Source organism: Carcharhinus amblyrhynchos, chromosome 10 (assembly GCF_965287045.1).
Source record: "Carcharhinus amblyrhynchos chromosome 10, sCarAmb.v2.hapA, whole genome shotgun sequence".
Lineage (NCBI taxonomy): Eukaryota > Metazoa > Chordata > Chondrichthyes > Carcharhiniformes > Carcharhinidae > Carcharhinus > Carcharhinus amblyrhynchos.
In genome coordinates this window covers 26781461-26800612 of record NC_137333.1, presented here as the reverse complement: position 1 = coordinate 26800612, position 19152 = coordinate 26781461, and the positions used below count along the sequence as shown (strand labels likewise).

The window sequence follows — 19152 nt, the reverse complement described above, 5'->3', positions numbered from 1 at the left end:
ACTGGTGTGACGCATTGGGAGAATTGCAATGTGATTATATACCGGCCAATTCCTGACTTTTTAGCTCCTGCTAGATTCACCTCACTTGCCAGCCACCAAACTGTCCGTGAGTTGGGAAAATTCTACCCTGTGGTTTAAGCAGTTTGGATGAGCTTAAACTCGTGCAGTGTGAAAGATGGGTGACCAGCCAAGGCAACATAGGAATAGTTGAGTTTAGAAGTAATAGAAGCATGGATGATTCTTTTAGTAACTAACAGACATAGGTAGGGACAGGGCATCAAGGTGGGATCATTCCAAAAGGACACCAATGTTCAAAGATGGCCCTCCACTCTTTCTGTGGGAAGGATGTGCAATTTGTGTGGCTTCAGCAGATTTTTTAAAACCACTGTACAAACAGAAAGAGTTTTCAATAGAGGGTGTAACCTTTTTAAGAGTTCAATGTAAGATTATCAAAAGTGTCATAAGATCTCTGCCTGATGAAAAAATGCTGCAGGTCAAAGAGCCACAAATCATGTGAAAATCATAAGATGCATTCTGTTATTACCCCTTGAAGCGAGGCTTTATTCACAATTCATGCGAATGCACACACTGTGAGGATTTAGCTTTGTTAAAGCTTATGAATTGAAGACCCTGGTGTCTTCCATTTGAAAGAGTCTGACTGTAACGGATGAATCCTCCAGAATCTTTCAGTGTGTTAACTGCATTTTGCTGGAATGTGGACGTCTTTGTGTCTGTGGACGGTAATTGGGGTTTTTGAGCTGGCTGATGCTCAATTTCCCCGTGCATGTACCACTGTCTCTGCCCTGCTCTCTAAACAGTGTTGTCCATCCCAGGGCTCAGATCCAGCAGTGCTGTGCGGGGCGGAACTCAATCGGGGAATATGTGCTGATGTGCAAGTCAGTGAAAAACCCTGGAGTGGACCATACAACCTGCAAAATGTGGATGACCGAGAGAGATGGCCACTGAAATTCTTTAATCGGACCTGCAAGTGTACTGGTAATTCTCATTTCTGTTAATACGCACGGAATGGATTTAAACCTTGAACTAACCCTTCGACCATTCAATTTGATTTTATTGCTGTGCTGTGATATGTGTTTGAATCTATCTGAACTCAACACTTTGGGTACGATCTTACTGGCTAGGCACGTGAGTCGATCAGTGTGCCAAACCGGGAAGGTAGTGTGAGAGGCCAAAAATCTGATTGGTGCACGGCACGGGATTGATCACTATCTTCCCAGACTCATTTTACTGTCAAGAATGGCTTCACACCCAGAAAGGGCACAAACATAAAGATGGCTAAATTTAAATCTACTTATCGGGTTCAGTGCGGTTGCTGCCCCCTCGCTGATACACTGTCAGGCTGGTGAAAATCACTACTGATCTGCAGTGGCGGAGACCGGGTGCCACGGCTGCGCCAGAGGGATCGGAGGCCAGGGAAGCCCCCAGAAGATGGGGGGGCATGACCAGACAGTGCCCATTGGGTAGTGCCAGCCTGGCAGTGCCCACCTGGCACTGGTGGGGGTGGAGCCTGAGTGAAGCTATGGCGTGGGGACTATGCTAAAGAGCAGGATCTTATGCAAGGGGTTGGTGAGGGTTGGGGGGGGGATCATGCAGGGGGATGCATGCAGAAGGGACATGCAAGGGAAACCATGGAGGAAGTCGTGACAGGGACGGCATGTTGGATGTCCACCAGAGGACCCACTGAGAGGGTCCAAATGCCGGTGACCCATGTTGGTGTGGAGACAGGGTGACAATGCCACGATGATGCAGACAGTTTCTGATGTCCTGGGTGGTGGTGGGGGAGGGCCTCAGGAGGCGATTGGGCATGCTGCACCATGGCACCTGAATGTTCTGAAGCCGGCTTCACCACCATACTGATTCTATACCCCTCTACCGATGCACAGCGCCCACCTGTCAAAAAAATTGATGGTGTTTAATTGCAGTGCCAAACTGACCCAAAAGACCAGAGCAGAGGACTCCCATTTTCGTGCTGTTATGACACTAAATTGCCCCTTAGTATCAGGAGGCAAATACATGGGGTTATAGGGATAGGGCCTGGGTGCGATTGTTGTCAGTGCATGCAGGCTCAATGGACCAAATGGCTGTAGGGATTCTATGAGTCTATGTACAATTGTGCAGTTACATCAGAAATCACCTTTTGCCCATTTGTTCAATGTAAACTTATGCTGTTTATTTCTCCTACACTACTTCAAATCATCTTCCATTGCTTTCTTCCAACCTGCTCATCTAGCTTCCCCTTAAAGGGTTGGCACAGTGGAGGTGTAGGTTAATTAGCTATGGTAAATGCCTGGGGTTACAGGGTATAGGAATAGAAACACAGAAACATACAAAAACTACAGCACAATACAGGCGCTTCGGCCCACAAGGTTGTGCCGAACGTGTCCCTACCTTAGTGGTTACTAGGCTTACCTATAACCCTCTATTCTACTAAGTTTCATGTACTTATCTAAACGTCTCTGAAAAGACCCTATCGAATCTACCTCCACCACTGTTGTCGGCAGCCCATTCCATGCACCCACCACTCTCTGAGTGAAAAACTTACCCCTGACATCTTCTCTGCACCTACTCCCCAGCATCTTAAACCTGTGCCCTCTTGTGGCAACCATTTCAGCCCTGGAAAAAACCCTCTGACTATCCACTCGATCAATACCTCTCAACATCTTATACACCTCTATCAGATCACCCCTCATCTTTCGTATCTTCAAGGAGAAAAAGCTGAGCTCCCTCAATCTATCCTCCCAAGGCATGATGTCTAATCCAGGCAACATCCTTGTAAATCTCCTCTGCACCCTTTCTATGGCTTCCACATCCTTCCTGTAATGAGGCGACCAGAACTGAGCACAGTACTCCAAGTGGGGTCTGACCAGGGTCCTATATAGCTGCAACATTATCTCTCGACTCCTAAACTCAATTCCTCGATTGATGAAGGCCAGTACACCATACATCTTCTTAACCGTAGCTTCAACCTGCGCTGCTGCTTTGAGCGTCCTATGAAATCGGACCCCAAGATCCTTCTGATCTTCCACACTGCCAAGAGTCCTACCATTAATATTATATTCTGCCATCCTATTTGACCTGCCAAAATGAACCACTTCACACTTATCTGGGTTGAACTCCATCTGCCACTTCTCTGCCCAGTCTTGCATCTATCAATGTCTCAACAGGACGGGGGTGGTGGGGTGATTGGGAGGGGCTTGGGCTCAGGCTCAGGCTTGGTAAGATGCTTTTTCAGAGAGTGGGTGCAGATTCAATGGGCTGGAAACCACCACCTGCACTGTGAGGATTCTATGGTTCTAAATGCATCCATGTTAATCCATTCAATTCTGTTAGCATATTGCATATTTTTACCACTCTTTGGGTGGAGAAATTTTTCATGAATTCCCTATTGGATTTGTTAGTGACTATCTTCTACTTATGGCACTGAGTTTTGGACAAGTACAAATATTTTCCCATGTTTTCCCTATCAATCTCTTTCGTTACCTTAAAGACCTATGTCAGACAACCTCAACCTCTCCTCTACTTTCTAAAGAAATCCATCATGTTCAGTTCTTACTGATAAATCATGGTATGATACTTGTGAATCCTTTGTGGCCTTATATCCTTTTTATAATACAGAAACCAGACACAGTACTGAGAGTTATGATGAATATTTATTTTTCAGACTGGAAGAAGGTATACAATGGATCAGTACTAGAATCACTGCTACCTTTTATATACATTAATGACATTGGACTTGAAATTACAGGTTACAGTTTCAAAATCAGCAGATGGTACAACATTTGGAAGTGTTGTAAACAGTGACTGGGATAGTAATTTGGTGGAATGGGTGCACACATGGCAGATGAAATGAAACACAGAAAAGCGAAGTGATACATTTTGGTAGGAGATAATGAGGAAGAACAATTCAAGCTAAATGGTACAATAATAAAGAGGGTGAAAGAAGAGACAAACCTGGGAGTGTTTTGTACAAATCTTTAACGATGATAGTATATGTTAGCATAGCAATTAATAAACTTATGGACTCCTAAGCTTCATAAATAGAGGCACAGCGTATAGTAAGTTGGACAGTAAGTTATGCTGAACCTATACCTGTGTCTGATTCTGCACACCGCACTTTCACCAGGATGTGAAGGCTTTGAAGGGGGTATGGAAGAGATTTATTAGAATAGTTTCAGAGATGAGGGATTCCAGTTATGTGGAGAGACAGAAATGGGGTTATTCACCATACAGCAGCGAAGGATAAAAGGAGATTTGATAGGTATATTTAAAATTATGAAGGGTTTAAATTGGGTAAATAAAAAGGAGTTTTCTTCTGCTGATACAAAGGTTGATACAGAAAGGGCATAGATTTAAAGATCCAGGATAAGGCAAATGTTTTTTATGCAATGATTAGGAATGTAGTGCCTGATAGAATAGCAGATATGGATTCAGTGGCTGCTTTCAAAAAGGGAATTAGTTCAATACTCAGACAAGCTGGTTTCAGGAGTAATAAAGCAGAAAAGAAATGGAGAGGCAATGAGGTTTAGGAAGGGAAATCCAGAGCTGAGTTTGACCATAAGATCAAAAGAAATATGAACAATTCTAGGCCATTTAGATCCTTGAGCCTGATCCACCATTCAATAAAATCATGGCCAGAGGAGTGATGCAATGAAACACACTGTGCCTAGGCATGGGGCCCCACCAATAAGGGGACCCCATGCTGGTTGGTAGCTATGGGGGCTCCAATCAGACCCCGATATCTCCGCATTTGCTGATAGGCTCAGGAAATACAAATGAGCTATCAGCAGGCAATGCAAAGCCACATCAGGCTCTGATTGGTCAAGTCCCCTTAGAGCAAGAAAACACTGATCCAAAGTCTTTAAGGTGACTCCATTCGGTGTAAATCTTCTTCCATGGTGATTTTAAATAACAGCTCTGTTATATATGTTGAAATCTGGGCTTGTAAACTGTGTAAACTGGGCTTTGTGTTTAAAAAAGAAGACAAAATTATGAAATTCTGCCGGGTTAAGCCTCAGGATGGAGAAATTGAAGGAGAGGAATGAGCACAACATATCCCACACGGCCTCCAAAAGGCTCTCAATGTCCCCCAGATAAAGAGCCTGCCACATGGACTCAGAAAGATAGAAAACTGTAAGGTTTTTGTTGAAGAGCTCAAAATAAGGATAGAATTAATGAACCCATTTTGTATCTGTTACATGTATCAGATTAAATGGCATTTGGGATTCTGCCTTGTTGGGTACATTGTTAAAAACGTCACATGAAGTGGTTTTGTACTGTCTCCACGTGCATATCTGTCTGTGTGTGTGTCTATTCTTGAAATTGTTTTGAAGGTTGCAGATGGTACTCTCAACCTGAGCACTCATCACCTGAATTACACTTCAGCTGATTTAGCTTATTTCAGGTGGTGTTGCTGTTAGTGAAGTCTCCGGTCCTGTGATGTTGTCGATGGTTTACTGTTAAATTGCAGTTTTTTGTGCAGTGATCTTTCACAAATAAAGTTAATTGTTCTGTACTGCATCAAAGGAACATTGTTTAAAAATCAGTAAAGTTATTTAGCTCAGTTTTGAACTTGAGCAACACATAGATGTAGTATAGTTTTGAACAATCATGCACTGTCACACTGGGCAACATTACAACATGGTCCAAGCAATCAGAATCATTAGGTGTTTAGCCCAGGTCCAGTGCGATTATCCAAATGACAAGTGTTCTTTAGCCTCTGGTGTGACCCTTAACTCTTAATGGTTTACTTCGGCACCAAATTAAATCCAATCAGATTCATGGAATTGAGGCATTCACCAGGGAAGGAAACTGCATCAGTGTAAATGTGGACCAACATTGAAATTATTTCAAACAAAGACGTCTTGGCTACTTCTGTATTTCCCCATGCAGGTCAATTTGGAGTAATTGGCATTCAGAGCCACCCCAGTCCATGTTAAAAGTATTGAGACAAAAGCAGAAAATGCTGGAAAATCTCAGCAGGTCTGACAGCATCTGTGGAGAGATAATAGCACCAACTTTTCGAGTCTGGATGACTCATCATCAGAGCTGAAGACAATAGAAAATAGGATGACAAAGATGTTATAGACAAAGGTACTGTAAATGATAGTGATCATGGCTAAGAAGGCTGCTGAAAGCAGCCATAAAGAGATCAGAAGGTGTAAATAGCAGCTCAAAGATGAGCAGAATGTCAAAAGACACCCTTAGGCATGTAACAGATGGGTGGGGGGAGGGAGGAGGGGTCCATGCTGTGGGAGAGTCAGAAATGCAAATAATAAATAAATAAAATGAGATAAAATAAAATAAATGGAGATGGGGTGAAGGTGGAAGGGAGAGTTCAGGTTCTGAAGTTGTTGAACTCAATATTAAGTCTGGAAGGCTGTAAAGTGTCTAATGAGAAGATGAGGTTACAAGTGGTGTGCCTCAGGGATCTGTTTTGGGGCCACTGCTGTTTGTAATTTTTATAAATGATCTGGATGAGGGTATAGTTGGGTGGATTAGTAAATTTGCTGATGACACCAAAGTCGGAGGTGTGGTAGATTGTGAGGAGGGGTGTCATAGTTTACAGAGAGACTTGGACAAGTTGCAGAGCTGGGCCGAGAGGTGGCGGATGGAGTTTAATGCGGAAAAGTGTGAGGTAATTCACTTTGGCAGGAATAACAGATGTGTAGAGTATAGGGCTAACGGGAGGACTCTGAATAGTGTTGATGAACAGAGGGATCTAGGTGTATGTGTACATAGATCCCTGAAAGTTGGGAATCAAGTAGATAAGGTTGTTAGGAAGGCATACGGTGTCTTGGCGTTTATTGGTAGGGGGATTGAATTTAGGAGCCGCAGCGTCATGTTGCAACTGTACAAAATTCTGGTGCGACCGCACTTGGAGTATTGTGTGCAGTTCTGGTCCCCACATTACAGGAAGGATGTGGAGGCTTTGGAGAGGATGCCGAGGAGGTTTACCAGGATGTTGCCTGGTATGGAGGGGAGGTCCTATGAGGAGAGACTGAGGGATTTGAGGTTGTTTTCGTTAGAAAGAAGGTGGCTAAGAGGGGACCTTATTGAAACATATAAGATGATTAGAGGTTTAGATAGGGTGGACAGTGATAGCCTTTTTCCTCAGATGGAGAAAGCTAGCACGAGGGGGCATAGCTTTAAATTAAGGGGTGGTAGTTATAGGACGGATGTCAGAGGTAGGTTCTTTACCTAGAGGGTGGTGGGGGAATGGAATGCCCTGCCTGCTGCAGTTGTAAATGCGCCTAGTTTGGGGGCGTTTAAGAGATCTGTGGATAGGTTTATGGATGGAAAGGGATTGGTTTAGGTTAGAGGGTCATTGCTTTTTAATTGGTCGGTGCAACATCATGGGCCGAAGGGCCTGTTCTGCGCTGTAATGTTCTATGTTCTATGTTCTATGAGGTGCTGTTCCTTAGTTTACATTGGGATTCATATTGCAATAGGCCAAAGAAGAACATGTGGACAAGAGATCAGGATGATGTGTTACAATGGCAAGCAACAGGAAGGTCTGGGCCCTGCTTGCGGTTGAACGGAAGGTGTTCAGCAAAGCGGCCACCCAGTTAGTGTTTGATCTCTCTGATTTAGGGTTGACCACATCAGGAGCAATGAATGCAGTAAACCATATTAAAGGAGCTGTATGTGAAGTGGTGCTTCACCTGAAAAGAGTGCTTAGGCCCTTAGGTGGTGAGCTGCTGGGAGGTAAAGGGGCAATGGTTGCTCCTTTTGTGATTGCACGTGCAGTTGCTGTAGGTGGTGTGATGGAGGAGTGGACTAGGGTATCCCAGAGGGAACAGTCTCTGTGAAATGCTGATGGAGGAGTGAGGGAGAGATGTGTTTGATGGTGGCATCATGCTGGAGTTGGCAGAAATGGCAGAGGAGGAATGGAGAATTTGGCGCTCAGCCAAAACTCCATTCACTGTAGCGGGAGTGGAGGATCCCAGCCACGGGCAAGGTCAGAGAACTCCTGCCATTCATTCACAATGGAGCTAAATATGGATTGCATCATTGGATAGCTTATGTGAAGGTGACATGGTTGAATTGCAAAGCATTTGAAGACTACAAAGTGGGATTGTTTTACAAAGTAAGATTTTATGCCGAAGGCAGATATGAGGCAGTGGTTAGAGGGACAGACAATGTAGAAGGAATATGGCAGGGGAATTTGAATTGCATCCGAGGAATTGACCAGAATTTCTGGGCTGATCAAAAATAAAGGAGATTTTATTGATATAGTTTGAGGGCAGTCAGATCAGCAAAGGGCTTACATGAGCAGTAAGCTGACTGGCAGAAGAAAATAAAGAGTCATTTCAATGTTCACTAAGAATGATACTTTCAGCAGAATGAAAGTAAGGAGTTGATTCTGCATGACTAAGTTTTGGAAGCAATAGAGACAACACATGAATACATTACTCAATATTAAATGTGTGGGATGATGTTAAGCAGGGTTAGTAGCTGGAGTGTCTGTGGTAGTGTTATCATCCCAGTTGAATGAGATCAGCACTGATAGCTTATAAACAAAATCAGTATGGCTAATAGGAAGTGATCATTCTCTGTAACTTGTTGAAAATTCTTCCTTCACTTAAATAGGAAACTATGCCGGATATAACTGTGCTGAGTGCAAATTTGGATGGACTGGCCAAAACTGTGACCTGAGAAAAGCAGCAGTGATTCGAAAAAATATTCTTTCATTGACCCCAGTGGAGCAACAGCAGTTCTTGGATGCATTGGATCAAGCCAAAACAACAATCCACCCAGATTATGTAATTGCTACTCAGCACTGGCTGAGTATACTGGGGCCTAATGGAACCCAACCACAAGTCACAAATGTCACAATATATAATTATTTTGTGTGGCTTCATTATTACTCCACAAGAGATACACTTCTGGGTTAGTTGTACACTTTTTTTTATTAGTTATCAAGTACAGCTTAGTTTCTAGAGCTCCTGTCTGTATTAACAATTTTATTTTAAAGTAGACCTGGTAAGAATTTAGCTGTGTGAAATGAGTAATTAATTAGCATCTTTTGGTAGAATACCTGTAGATTTGCTTATTGTGTAGTATTGTGACAATGAACATGCTGTGTGAATGTATTTGCATCAGTCGTGTATGCTGACTGACAGTTAAAGGATATCTTCTCCCAAACCTTTCCAGGATCCTTTGTTTTTGCCATGGATTACTATTCTGCAAACACAGGTATATGTATAAGCCATTCAGCCCTTGTCATTCAACTGAAGCATGGCTGATCAGTACCTTAATCACACTGATTTGCCTTTACTCAATAACCACTGACACTACTCCCAAACAAAAATGTATTCAACATCTTAGTGTTGAAAGTTTCAGTTGACCCAGAATCTGCAGTCCCTTTGGGAAGAGCTGCATGGTTCTACTCCACTTAGTATGAAGAAGTGCTTCTTGCTTTTGCTCCCAAAGGATCCTGCTCAAATTTTGAGATTCTGCCCCTTTATTCTGGATTTCCCCACTAGAGATTCTCTGTATCTATTCTGTTGAATCCTTTTTATCATGCTTCAATTCTACAATGTTTTTAAGGCAAAAGATAGGTTTTTGAACTGTAAGGGAATTAAGGGTTACGGTGAGCAGGCGGTTAAGTGGAGCTGAGTCCATGAAAAGATCAGCCATGGTCTTATTGAATGGCGGAACAGACTCAAGGGACCAGATGGCCTGCTTCTGCTCCTAGTTTTTATGTTCTTATGGTCAGTCGACCAAGAGGACAGGGCGCAGTGTTACAAGAAGATGAATGACCTGCTCCATTCTGACAGGGTAAGTGCTCCGTGTATTCTCACCCCACTCCACCTTTCCATATCACCTCAGAATGTCACCTTAATGCCACATGCCGCCATCTCACAGAGCCCCAACACCCAACCTCCTACAAGCTGCCTCACAACCCCCTGGGTTCATCAGAATCCCTCCCTGATTACAAGCAGTGCCCACACATGCCAGTATTAGCAATATCTAATCCGCCTGGCAGCCAGCTCTCATCATCACCGTATATATCCCCGCATGAGAAGCTTGCCCACAGTTTCCGCGAGTGAGAGATGGGTAGTGGGGTGTCCAAGCTGAGAATCCTGACTCCTTTTGAGGAGGGAACTCTGGAGCTCACAGGGGAGGAGCGGGAGCAGGCCTCTGCTCAGAATGAGCTGAGCTGATGGGAAAATAGACGTCCCATATGGCAGACTGGTACAAATACTAAAATCACAGGGATTCGGGTGGGCTGGCTAGATGGATGCAGAACTGGTCATAGAAGACAGAGAGTAGTAGTTTTTCAGAATGGAGATCTGTAGCTAGTGGTGTTCCGTAGGGATCAGGGCTGGGACCTCTGTTGTTTGCAGTATATATAAATGATCTGAAGGAAGATGTGGGTGGTCTGATTAGTAAGTTTGCGGATGACATGAAGATTGTTGGAGTTGCTAATTGAGGGATTGTCAGAAAATACAACAGGATATAGATAGATTGGAGAATTGGACACAGAAATGGCAGATGGAGTTTAATCCGGACAATTGCGAGATGATGCATTTTGGAGGATCTAAATGGCAGAATCCTTAGGAAAATTAACATACAGAGGGATCTGGGCATGCAGGTTCACAATTCTCTAAATGTGGCAACAAAGCTGGCTAACATGATTTAAGAAGACATGTGACATGTTTGCATTCATCAGTTAGCGTATTAAGTACAAAAGATACGAAATCATGTTGCAGTTGTATAGAACCTTGGTTAGGCCGGATTAGGAGTAGTGCATGCAGTTCTGGCCACCACACTACCAGAAGGATGTGGAAGCTTTGGAGAGAGTGCAAAGAAGGTTCATCAAGATGTAGCCTGGTCTTGAGGGTGTTGGCCATGAGGAGAGGTTGAATAAACTAGGATTGTTTTCACTGGAAAGACAGAGGTTGAGGGGAGACCTGATAGAGGTCTACAACATTATGAATAGCATAGACAGGTTGGATAGTTAGAGGCTTTTTCCCAGGGTGGAAGTGTCAATTACAAGTGGGCACAGGTTCAAGATGAGAGAAGGAAAGTTTACGGGAGATGTGCAGGGGTAGTTTTTCACGCAAAGTGGTGGGTGCCTGGAACACACTGGCAGAGATAGTGGTGGAAGCAGGCACATTAGCAACATTTAAGAGGCATCTGGATAGGTACATGAATAGGGAGGGAATAGAGGGATACAGTCTGAGTAAGGGCAGAAGTTTTTTTTCCCAGCGTCTTTAGGGTATATTGATGGCACAGGCTTGGAGGGCTGAAGGGCCTGTTCCTGTGCTGTACTTTTCTTTGTTCTTTGTTTCTTTGTTCAATAGTGAGGAGCCATTGCCTCTTCATCCAGATGACTAAACTCAAGTGTCATCCAAATCCTTGACCAGGCCATGTACTAAAACCATCTTCCTTGCGTTGCAGGAACATCACCCAAATAACCTGGCCCATCCACGAGCAGTATCCCACCACCCACCCTTGACATGACCTCAGAGGAGATGTGAAAGGAGAACAGTGAAGGAATATTATAACTATCACCTGGGCCGTGAACATACCAGACAGATTTCTGGTGAACACCACACAGCTGTGCCCTAGTCAGGTGCCGTGCAAAGGCAAAGCTGGGAATACCAGGTGGGGCGTCAGTGACACTACTGCGACTGCAAGGCCGAATGGAGAAGTCCCAAAGCCTCATGTTGCAGGAGATGATACTAGCAGTGTGTGGCACCCAGGCTGACACTGTGATGATGGCATCCACAGTGGAAAGCCGGGAGCAAGAGGTCAGATCCATGATAAGAGAACGCAGAAACATAGCTCTGTTCCTGAGGGCCATGGCTGAGGGCTTCAACTGAATGGTTCAGACAATCGAGGGTTTCCAGGACTGGCAGCTCAATGATGTTTCGGCTTCTTGAGTTCACTTCAGCTGCCCCGCCATCCCATGGAGTAATCCAGGAGCCTGTGAGCACCCAGCAGAGGAGCAACTGCTGGAATACAGCCTGGGGCCTTCCCTCGGGGAGTGACCAGACAATCTGAATCCCCCCTTCCTAAGACCTGCACAACTCAGATACAGTGGGCAGAATAGAGTGATACAACAACACAATTGCACCCAAAAGTAGGCCAAGGTCCTCTAGGTCCCAGTCCTCCAGAGGACATCCATCAAGAACATCTCAGGCAGCAGTGTGTGGAAGGCAGCAACCTGTCACCATCTCTAATGTGCATCCTGGGAACACGTGGGAGGGTAGGCTAGTCTATGGAATTGTAGGGACATAGAGTGGGCAAGGATGAAGTTAGGCACAGGTAGTTGGAGGCATTATCACTTGTTTGCTTGGGAAATCTCACTGGGTTAAGTATTATTGTTCTTCACCATTTTAAAGTCTCAAAATCTTCAACCCTCCTCCCAGTGGCCTGACACTTATCCCAATCGGGACACAATTGTTCTCATTGGTCCTCAATGTTTGCCAGACAGTTAGGCCTTCTCAGTGAACATGTTTCATTTTCAGTGATAGGACTTGGGCATGAGCCAGTGAATCCTAGACTCTGACTCCTAATCCCCCTCCAGAGCTGAGTGACAAAGAAATATAGGCAGAAACCTCACTCAGACAAGAGCCAGGGAGTCAGCATGGTAGCAGCAGACAGACAGGAGTCAGACTAAAGCAGTAGCTGGGCATTATTTAGCAGCATTCCTCACTGAAAATCATCATCACCCTCCTACATCAATCGGGCAAGACTTCCCTGCCCCAGGCACCCTAAAGTTGGTGTGTCCGGAAACTCCGTCTCCTGGTTGCAGAGAGGTCATGAAGTCCTGTAGGGTTGAGGAGCTGTCGGACAATGAGCTAGCCCTCCTCCATGAAGCAGGAGGTGATGAGGGTATCTCTAGCTCTCCTACCCATTCACACTCTCGCACCCACTTGGCCTCCATCCTCTGGATCCTCAGCAAACTCTTCCTCAATGCCCTCCATCATGTTCTCCTCATCTGAGGACACTTCCCATTCCTCAAGGTCGTTCTCAGGAAGGTCATTGACCCAGTGCAGAGCCAGGTTGTATAGGACACAGCAGACAATGACAATATGGAGATCCTTTGGGATCTGTGTTGTAGGGCCCCATTGGATTTGTCAAGGCAGCAAAACCCCATCTCTAACAAGCTGATGAACCACTCAATTACAGATCAGGTGGCACTATGAGCTTCACTGTGCCTGGCCTCCTCTGCAGTTTGTGACCTCTGCACTGGCATCATCAGTCGTGATCTGAGGGGAACCGCTTATCACCAACAAGCTGTCAGCTTCAAGGCCACAAGAAGCAGATGTCCTCCACAGTCACTTGGCACCAGGTTTACAAAGTCAGTGCCACACAGCCTCTCTTGTGAGGCAGACTCTTCTATGGCACATGTTGTCTGATATCTCCATGAAGGACACTTGAATCCTATACCCTTCATCTCCTTCAGCTCTTTCGTGCTTCCTGCATAGTTGTTATGGCTCCTGGTTAAGAGCCTGCCCTTTGGTCTCCTGGTCTCCTTTTGCAGGGACTTCCCTTGGTGTGGTTGCATGCTGCTACAGCAGTCCATGCTGCTCCAGTGCAGGTATAAGTGGAATGGCCAGCTTCATTCCAATTTCAGTAGGATTCCTGCAAAGGATGAGGGCACGAGTCAGCTTGGTGACACTGCTGCTGACTGTCATTACCTCTCCTGAACCATTGGCCTACCTAATCTGGAAGCTGCAATTCCCAGGCCTTAGCTGGCAGTGATTATTTACTCACAGATCAGGTGCCCTCCCATCTTCATAACGGAACTGGCCATAGCCTATGCCCTCACCCACTTAAACTCGGCTTTGGGCCCCAGTCTGGTTCTCCCTTCCTTATGCTCTTTAACAGTGGGGAAGGGGTATATGCTTACTCATCCCAAATGGTGAGGGTCAACTGGATGGTGGTATCTGCCTTGGGGGCTATTGGATCCTGACTGCAAGCATTGGGGTCTGACAAGCGAGCCCAGTGCCAAATTAATCCTGTGCAATCAGGCTTTGAGTCCTGAACCCTGAGTATTCATCCCACTCCTTGACATGTAGGTGGTTGACAGTACTCAGGGTGAACACTTGATGGCCAATTAGTTTAACGAGCATGAGTCCCAGGAATATTACTTTCTGCTTCAGGGAGGGGTTGAGCTAATAGGCACGCTTCTTACTCATCTACATCATTCAGAGACCTCATTGCTGTCATGCCTCAATGCAAGCCTCCGTGGCAGCTTCTCTAGTGGCCGATCCTCCGCCTCACACACACACACACACACACACACACACACACACAGACAGTAGTTGACTTCTCTTTCAGGGTGTCATCCACCCAGCCCATTAGGCCCAGCTCCTCGACTCTCATCACCCTCCCCTCCCCACCCCATGTGCCATGCTCCTGCCTCTGCCCCATTCACATATGCGACAGACAGCAGACTGACACAGCTATTAAAGCTCATTTAAACAACACAGTCAGTACACTTCAGGACCATTTACACCAACCACAACCCCCTCCCCACTCTGCAAGTACAGCCTTATGTCCCAACAGCAGCCCTGCTCTTTCTCTCACACCCCCAAGCCCCCATGGACCTTCCTCTCGGAGATGATGGTGCCTGGTTGCCATTTTTAAAAACAGTACTAATTCACACTGGTATGACGTTAAGCCTAGTTGGTGGGAAGATTCAATGTGGCTGAAGATGCGACATTAACCATGCTAACTACATGGTAATAGATTCAAATCCATGCAAATCAGATTTATGCCCTTCCTGAGCATGAATCTGATCACATAATCGGGTTGGGCCCCAGTAGATTGCAATCAGAAATCTTGTCACGCAAATCCCGTATTTGGCCTCGTGAGATTTAGCAGCCATTACGGGATTTGTGCCCATATCTATTACGGCCCCTAAATCCCACCCTTTGTTTGAAAATATTTCTATCAGGACAAGCTGAATTTCCATTGCTTTTGCAAAGCTCCATTAACATTGGTAGAAATCAATTTGCGCACTGTTTAATCCTTCATTCACCATGCATTTTCTGTTAATCAGAAACTTATTAATCTGGATGATTATTTAGTTTAATGAAGAACAGAATAGATTTTAACATTTAATCTCAACTCCAAAGGATTTGGGCAATATTAAAAATCTATTCAAGATACATTTGCTTTTCAGAAATCTAGTTTTGATGGTAAGACCGAGAAACAATGAATGCAGTGACAGTGTCTGGTCTCAGAAATCCTAGATTATGTATAATGCATTTTAAACAAGGATCTTTCAAGATGGTAGTTTTGTTGAAGGAGTACTTTTTAATGGGTCTGTAAAGTATACTATAAATGCAAGTTAAACATAATCATATTTTTATCTACATGGAGTTCTTGTTGAAGAGATTTTTCTGCGTCTAATGACAGTTGTGTGTGTACAGTTGACAAATCTTGGATGGATATTGACTATGGTAATTTGCCAATTCTCATTTTCAGCTGATGAATTTACTTAATGTGACATTTTGTCTTTTTTCTTTACTGTTACAGGACCTGGTCGTTCATTTAAAGCTATTGATTTTTCTCACCAAGGTCCAGCTTTTCTTACTTGGCATCGATACCATTTAATGTTGCTGGAGAGAGATTTACAGGTTGGGCAGTGCTATAGTCCAGCTTAGTGCAATGATTTGTTTTAACTTACAATGGGTTCAATAGATAGGGGATAAAAAGAGGGAAGATTTGAACCCAGAAAATAATGTTACACACCATCTTTGAGGGTTCTTAATATGCCTTGTTTTGTACCTCTAGTTAAGATGGTCATTAAATTAATGGGCTTGAATGTTTTGGATTGTGAGGTTTCCCATCCCAGTACCTGACGATTCAGTGGGGAATGTACCCCCACTGATCATTGTAGTCCCATAACCAATTCATGCTCTGAGGAGCATTCATAGACTGGAGATGGGACTTTTGATCACTGATGTGGAAACCTCACCTCAGGGAGATAGCAGCCCACCTGATTGGTTAGCAGCTACAAAGCCCAAACAACACTAGCAGAGACAGGGCTGAGACTACAAGTAGTCCACAGGTTCTAAGCCTTTGAGTGCAGAATCAGATTGTGTGGGAGTCTCATGGTGGGGAAGCAAGAGTTCCTGGGATGTAGGGAGGGGGAGTAGGCTTTTAATCAAGAGGCTGGAGGGAGCACAGGTGGGATGCAAAACTTGTGGGAATTAGGAGGGGAATGACTGATATGGGATGGGGCCATGATGGATGTGCTTCCCCTTTCTCACCTTTGGCCTGAGCAGGATGACCAATTTGACTTCTCTCTGTCCCTGATCTTCTCCTACGAACTTCAGAATTGTCAGGTGAGCCTCTTAAGGCATCAAAGAGGGCAAGAGCCCCATGTAAAATTGTAGACAAGATGAAGCTGGGTGGGAGGGGGCAGGAAAGCTATCCATGGGGTTTTACAGACCCCATGCCTGCAAATCCGCTAGCAGAGCACTACAAAATTCTGCCCATGGTGTTCTTGTGACCTGTTTCCTCATGTCTTTTATCCATATACCATTACAACTTTATTCAAAAAATGTTTTGTAATTAAGTCATTTTTAGGCAAATGTGGTGAAGATGATCCTCTAAAGTATATACTTCATTTTTAATCCAGTGTCTATCCCTTCAACATGGCACTTAATAGGATTGAGGTTTATAGGTAAGTCTAGTAGGTAGCGATGTGATTGGCGCAACTTGTGGGCCGAAGGGCCTGTTTGTGCTGTAGTTTTTCTATGTTCTATGTTCTATAATAGCTCAGCCTGAAGTTGGGAATTTGCTATGTGGGAATATGCAAACAAAGATGTTATTTTGTATCATTCCATGGCACAGTATGCTTAACCACGAATATTCCATATCACTGGACCATGTATATTTAACTTAATGTGTGTTTTTGATGCTGAAGTATAATTCAATTTCTGTCTCTCAGAAACTGATAAGAAATGAATCATTTGCGCTTCCATATTGGAATTTTGCCACAGGAAGAAATGACTGTGATGTCTGCACAGCACCTTTGTTGGGATCTATGCGCCTTGATAACCCAACATTAATAAATCAGAGTTCCAGGTTCTCACAGTGGGAGATTGTATGCAATAGGTTAGTGATTCAATATACAGATATACAGAGTTAAGCACTAATACAAATCTTACAATGACGCAATGACTGAACTTCAAAAGTACTTAATTGGCTGTAAAGAACTTGGGACATTTCAAGGTTTTGAAAAGCATGATATAAACCCAATTATTTCTTTCTGGCTAGATCATTAAATCCATTATCACTCAGAATATCATTTGCCTAAATTACTTTCTGATGCCATTAATTTATTCTACCCATATTATTTATTAATTATAAATGTGTAATTTATTAATTTATTCTACACATAATCACATGGACAGTGAAGAAAGTTATCTAGGATTGCAATGGGATCTTGATCAATTGGGCCAGTGGGTTGACGAATGGCAAATGGAGTTAATTTAAGTAAATGCGAGGTGATGCATTTTGGTTGATCAAACCAGGCAGGAATCACTCAGTTAACGGTAGGGCGTTATTGGTCAGAACACTGAATACAAGAGTTGGGACATCTTGTTGAAGTTGTACAAGACATTGGTGAGGCCATACTTGGAATACAGTGTACAATTCTGGTCACCCTATTATAGAAAGGATATTATTAAACTAGAAAGCAGAAAAGGTTTACTAGGATGTTGCTGGGACTTGATGGTTTGAGTTATAAGGAGAGGCTGGATAGACTGGGACTTTTTTCTCTGGAGCGTAGGAGGCTTAGGGGTGATCTTAGAGAGGTCTATAAAATAATGAGGGGCACAGATCAGCTAGATAATTCATATCTTTTCCCAAAGATAGGGGAGTCTAAAACTAGAGGGCATTGGTTTAAGGTGAGAGGGGAGAAATACAAAAGTGTCCAGAGGGGCAATTTTTTCACACAGAGGGTGGTGAGTGTCTGGAACAAGCTGCCAGAGGTAGTAGTAGAGGCGGGTATAATTTTGTCTTTCAAAAAGCATTTAGACAGTTACATGAGTAACATGGGTATGGAGGGATATGGCCCAAATGCAGGCATTTGGGACTAGCTTAGGGGTTCAAGTTGGGCCAAAGGGCCTGTTTCCATGATCTAAGCCTCAGTGACTCTATGACACATCCTGAATGGGTACAGATTTTCTCTATAAATTCAATTCTCTACATTACTACATAGCAGATCAAAACTATATGTTATAATAATGGGGAACTTGCAGATCCTGTGTTGCTATTGTCATGTTACAATGTAAGTACATTGTGAATGGAAATAGCACGATTGCTTCTTGGATCCACACCCCTTCCAAGCACAGCTCTGTAGAAGGATTGAATTTTGCTGTAATGCGTGTAAGTTCCTTTAGAGCATCATTTTTCAAGTGATGCAATTGTCTTACTATCATGATCAATGTGGTAATAGTAATTAACAAATTAATTCAGTCACTTAGTGTGATAATGTGAATCAATTTGGTAGGAAGAATGGTAGGAAGGACTATTACTTACGTGGCGAAAAACTGCAGCAGGCGACGGTGCAGAGGGACCTCGGGGTCCTTGTGCATGAGTCGCAAAAACCCAGCTTGCAGGTGCAGCAGGTGGTCAGGAAGGCTAATGGGATGCTGGCCTTCATAGCGAGGGGGATTGAATATAAAAGTAGGGAGGTCTTGCTGCAGCTGTATAGGGCATTGGTGAGGCCGCAGCTGGAGTACTGTGTGCAGTTTTGGGCGCCGCACCTGCGCAAGGATATTTTGGCCCTGGAGGGAGTGCAGAGGAGGTTTACTAGGCTGATACCGGAGTTGAGGGGATTGAGCTATGAGGAGAGGCTGAATAAACTGGGCTTGTACTCGTTAGAGTTTAGAAGAATGAGGGGAGATCTCATTGAGACGTATAAGATGATGAATGGGATGGATAGGATAGAGGTGGAGAGACTCTTCCCGCTCAAAAAAGACAGTAGGACTAGGGGGCACAGCCTCAAGATAAAGGGGAGGCGGTTTAGAACGGAGTTGAGGAGGAACTTCTTCACTCAAAGGGTGGTGAATCTCTGGAATTCTCTGCCCGTTGAAGTGGTGGAGGCTGCCTCGCTAAATATTTTTAAGAAGCGGGTTGATGGGTTCTTGATAA

General features: G+C 44.2%; 1 protein-coding gene across 1 annotated transcript in view; it reads left to right on the top strand.

Moving 5' to 3' along the window:
* Window positions 1-627: 627 nt before the first annotated feature.
* Window positions 628-19152, top strand: part of dct (dopachrome tautomerase) — a 42417-nt gene continuing 23892 nt past the window's right edge. Inside the window, exons 1-4 of the mRNA XM_080197859.1 lie at window positions 628-996; window positions 8611-8910; window positions 15523-15623; window positions 16943-17109. Of these exons, the coding sequence (XP_080053985.1) occupies window positions 714-996; window positions 8611-8910; window positions 15523-15623; window positions 16943-17109 (851 nt within the window). The 5' untranslated portion in view covers window positions 628-713. The remainder of the gene's footprint in view (window positions 997-8610; window positions 8911-15522; window positions 15624-16942; window positions 17110-19152) is intronic.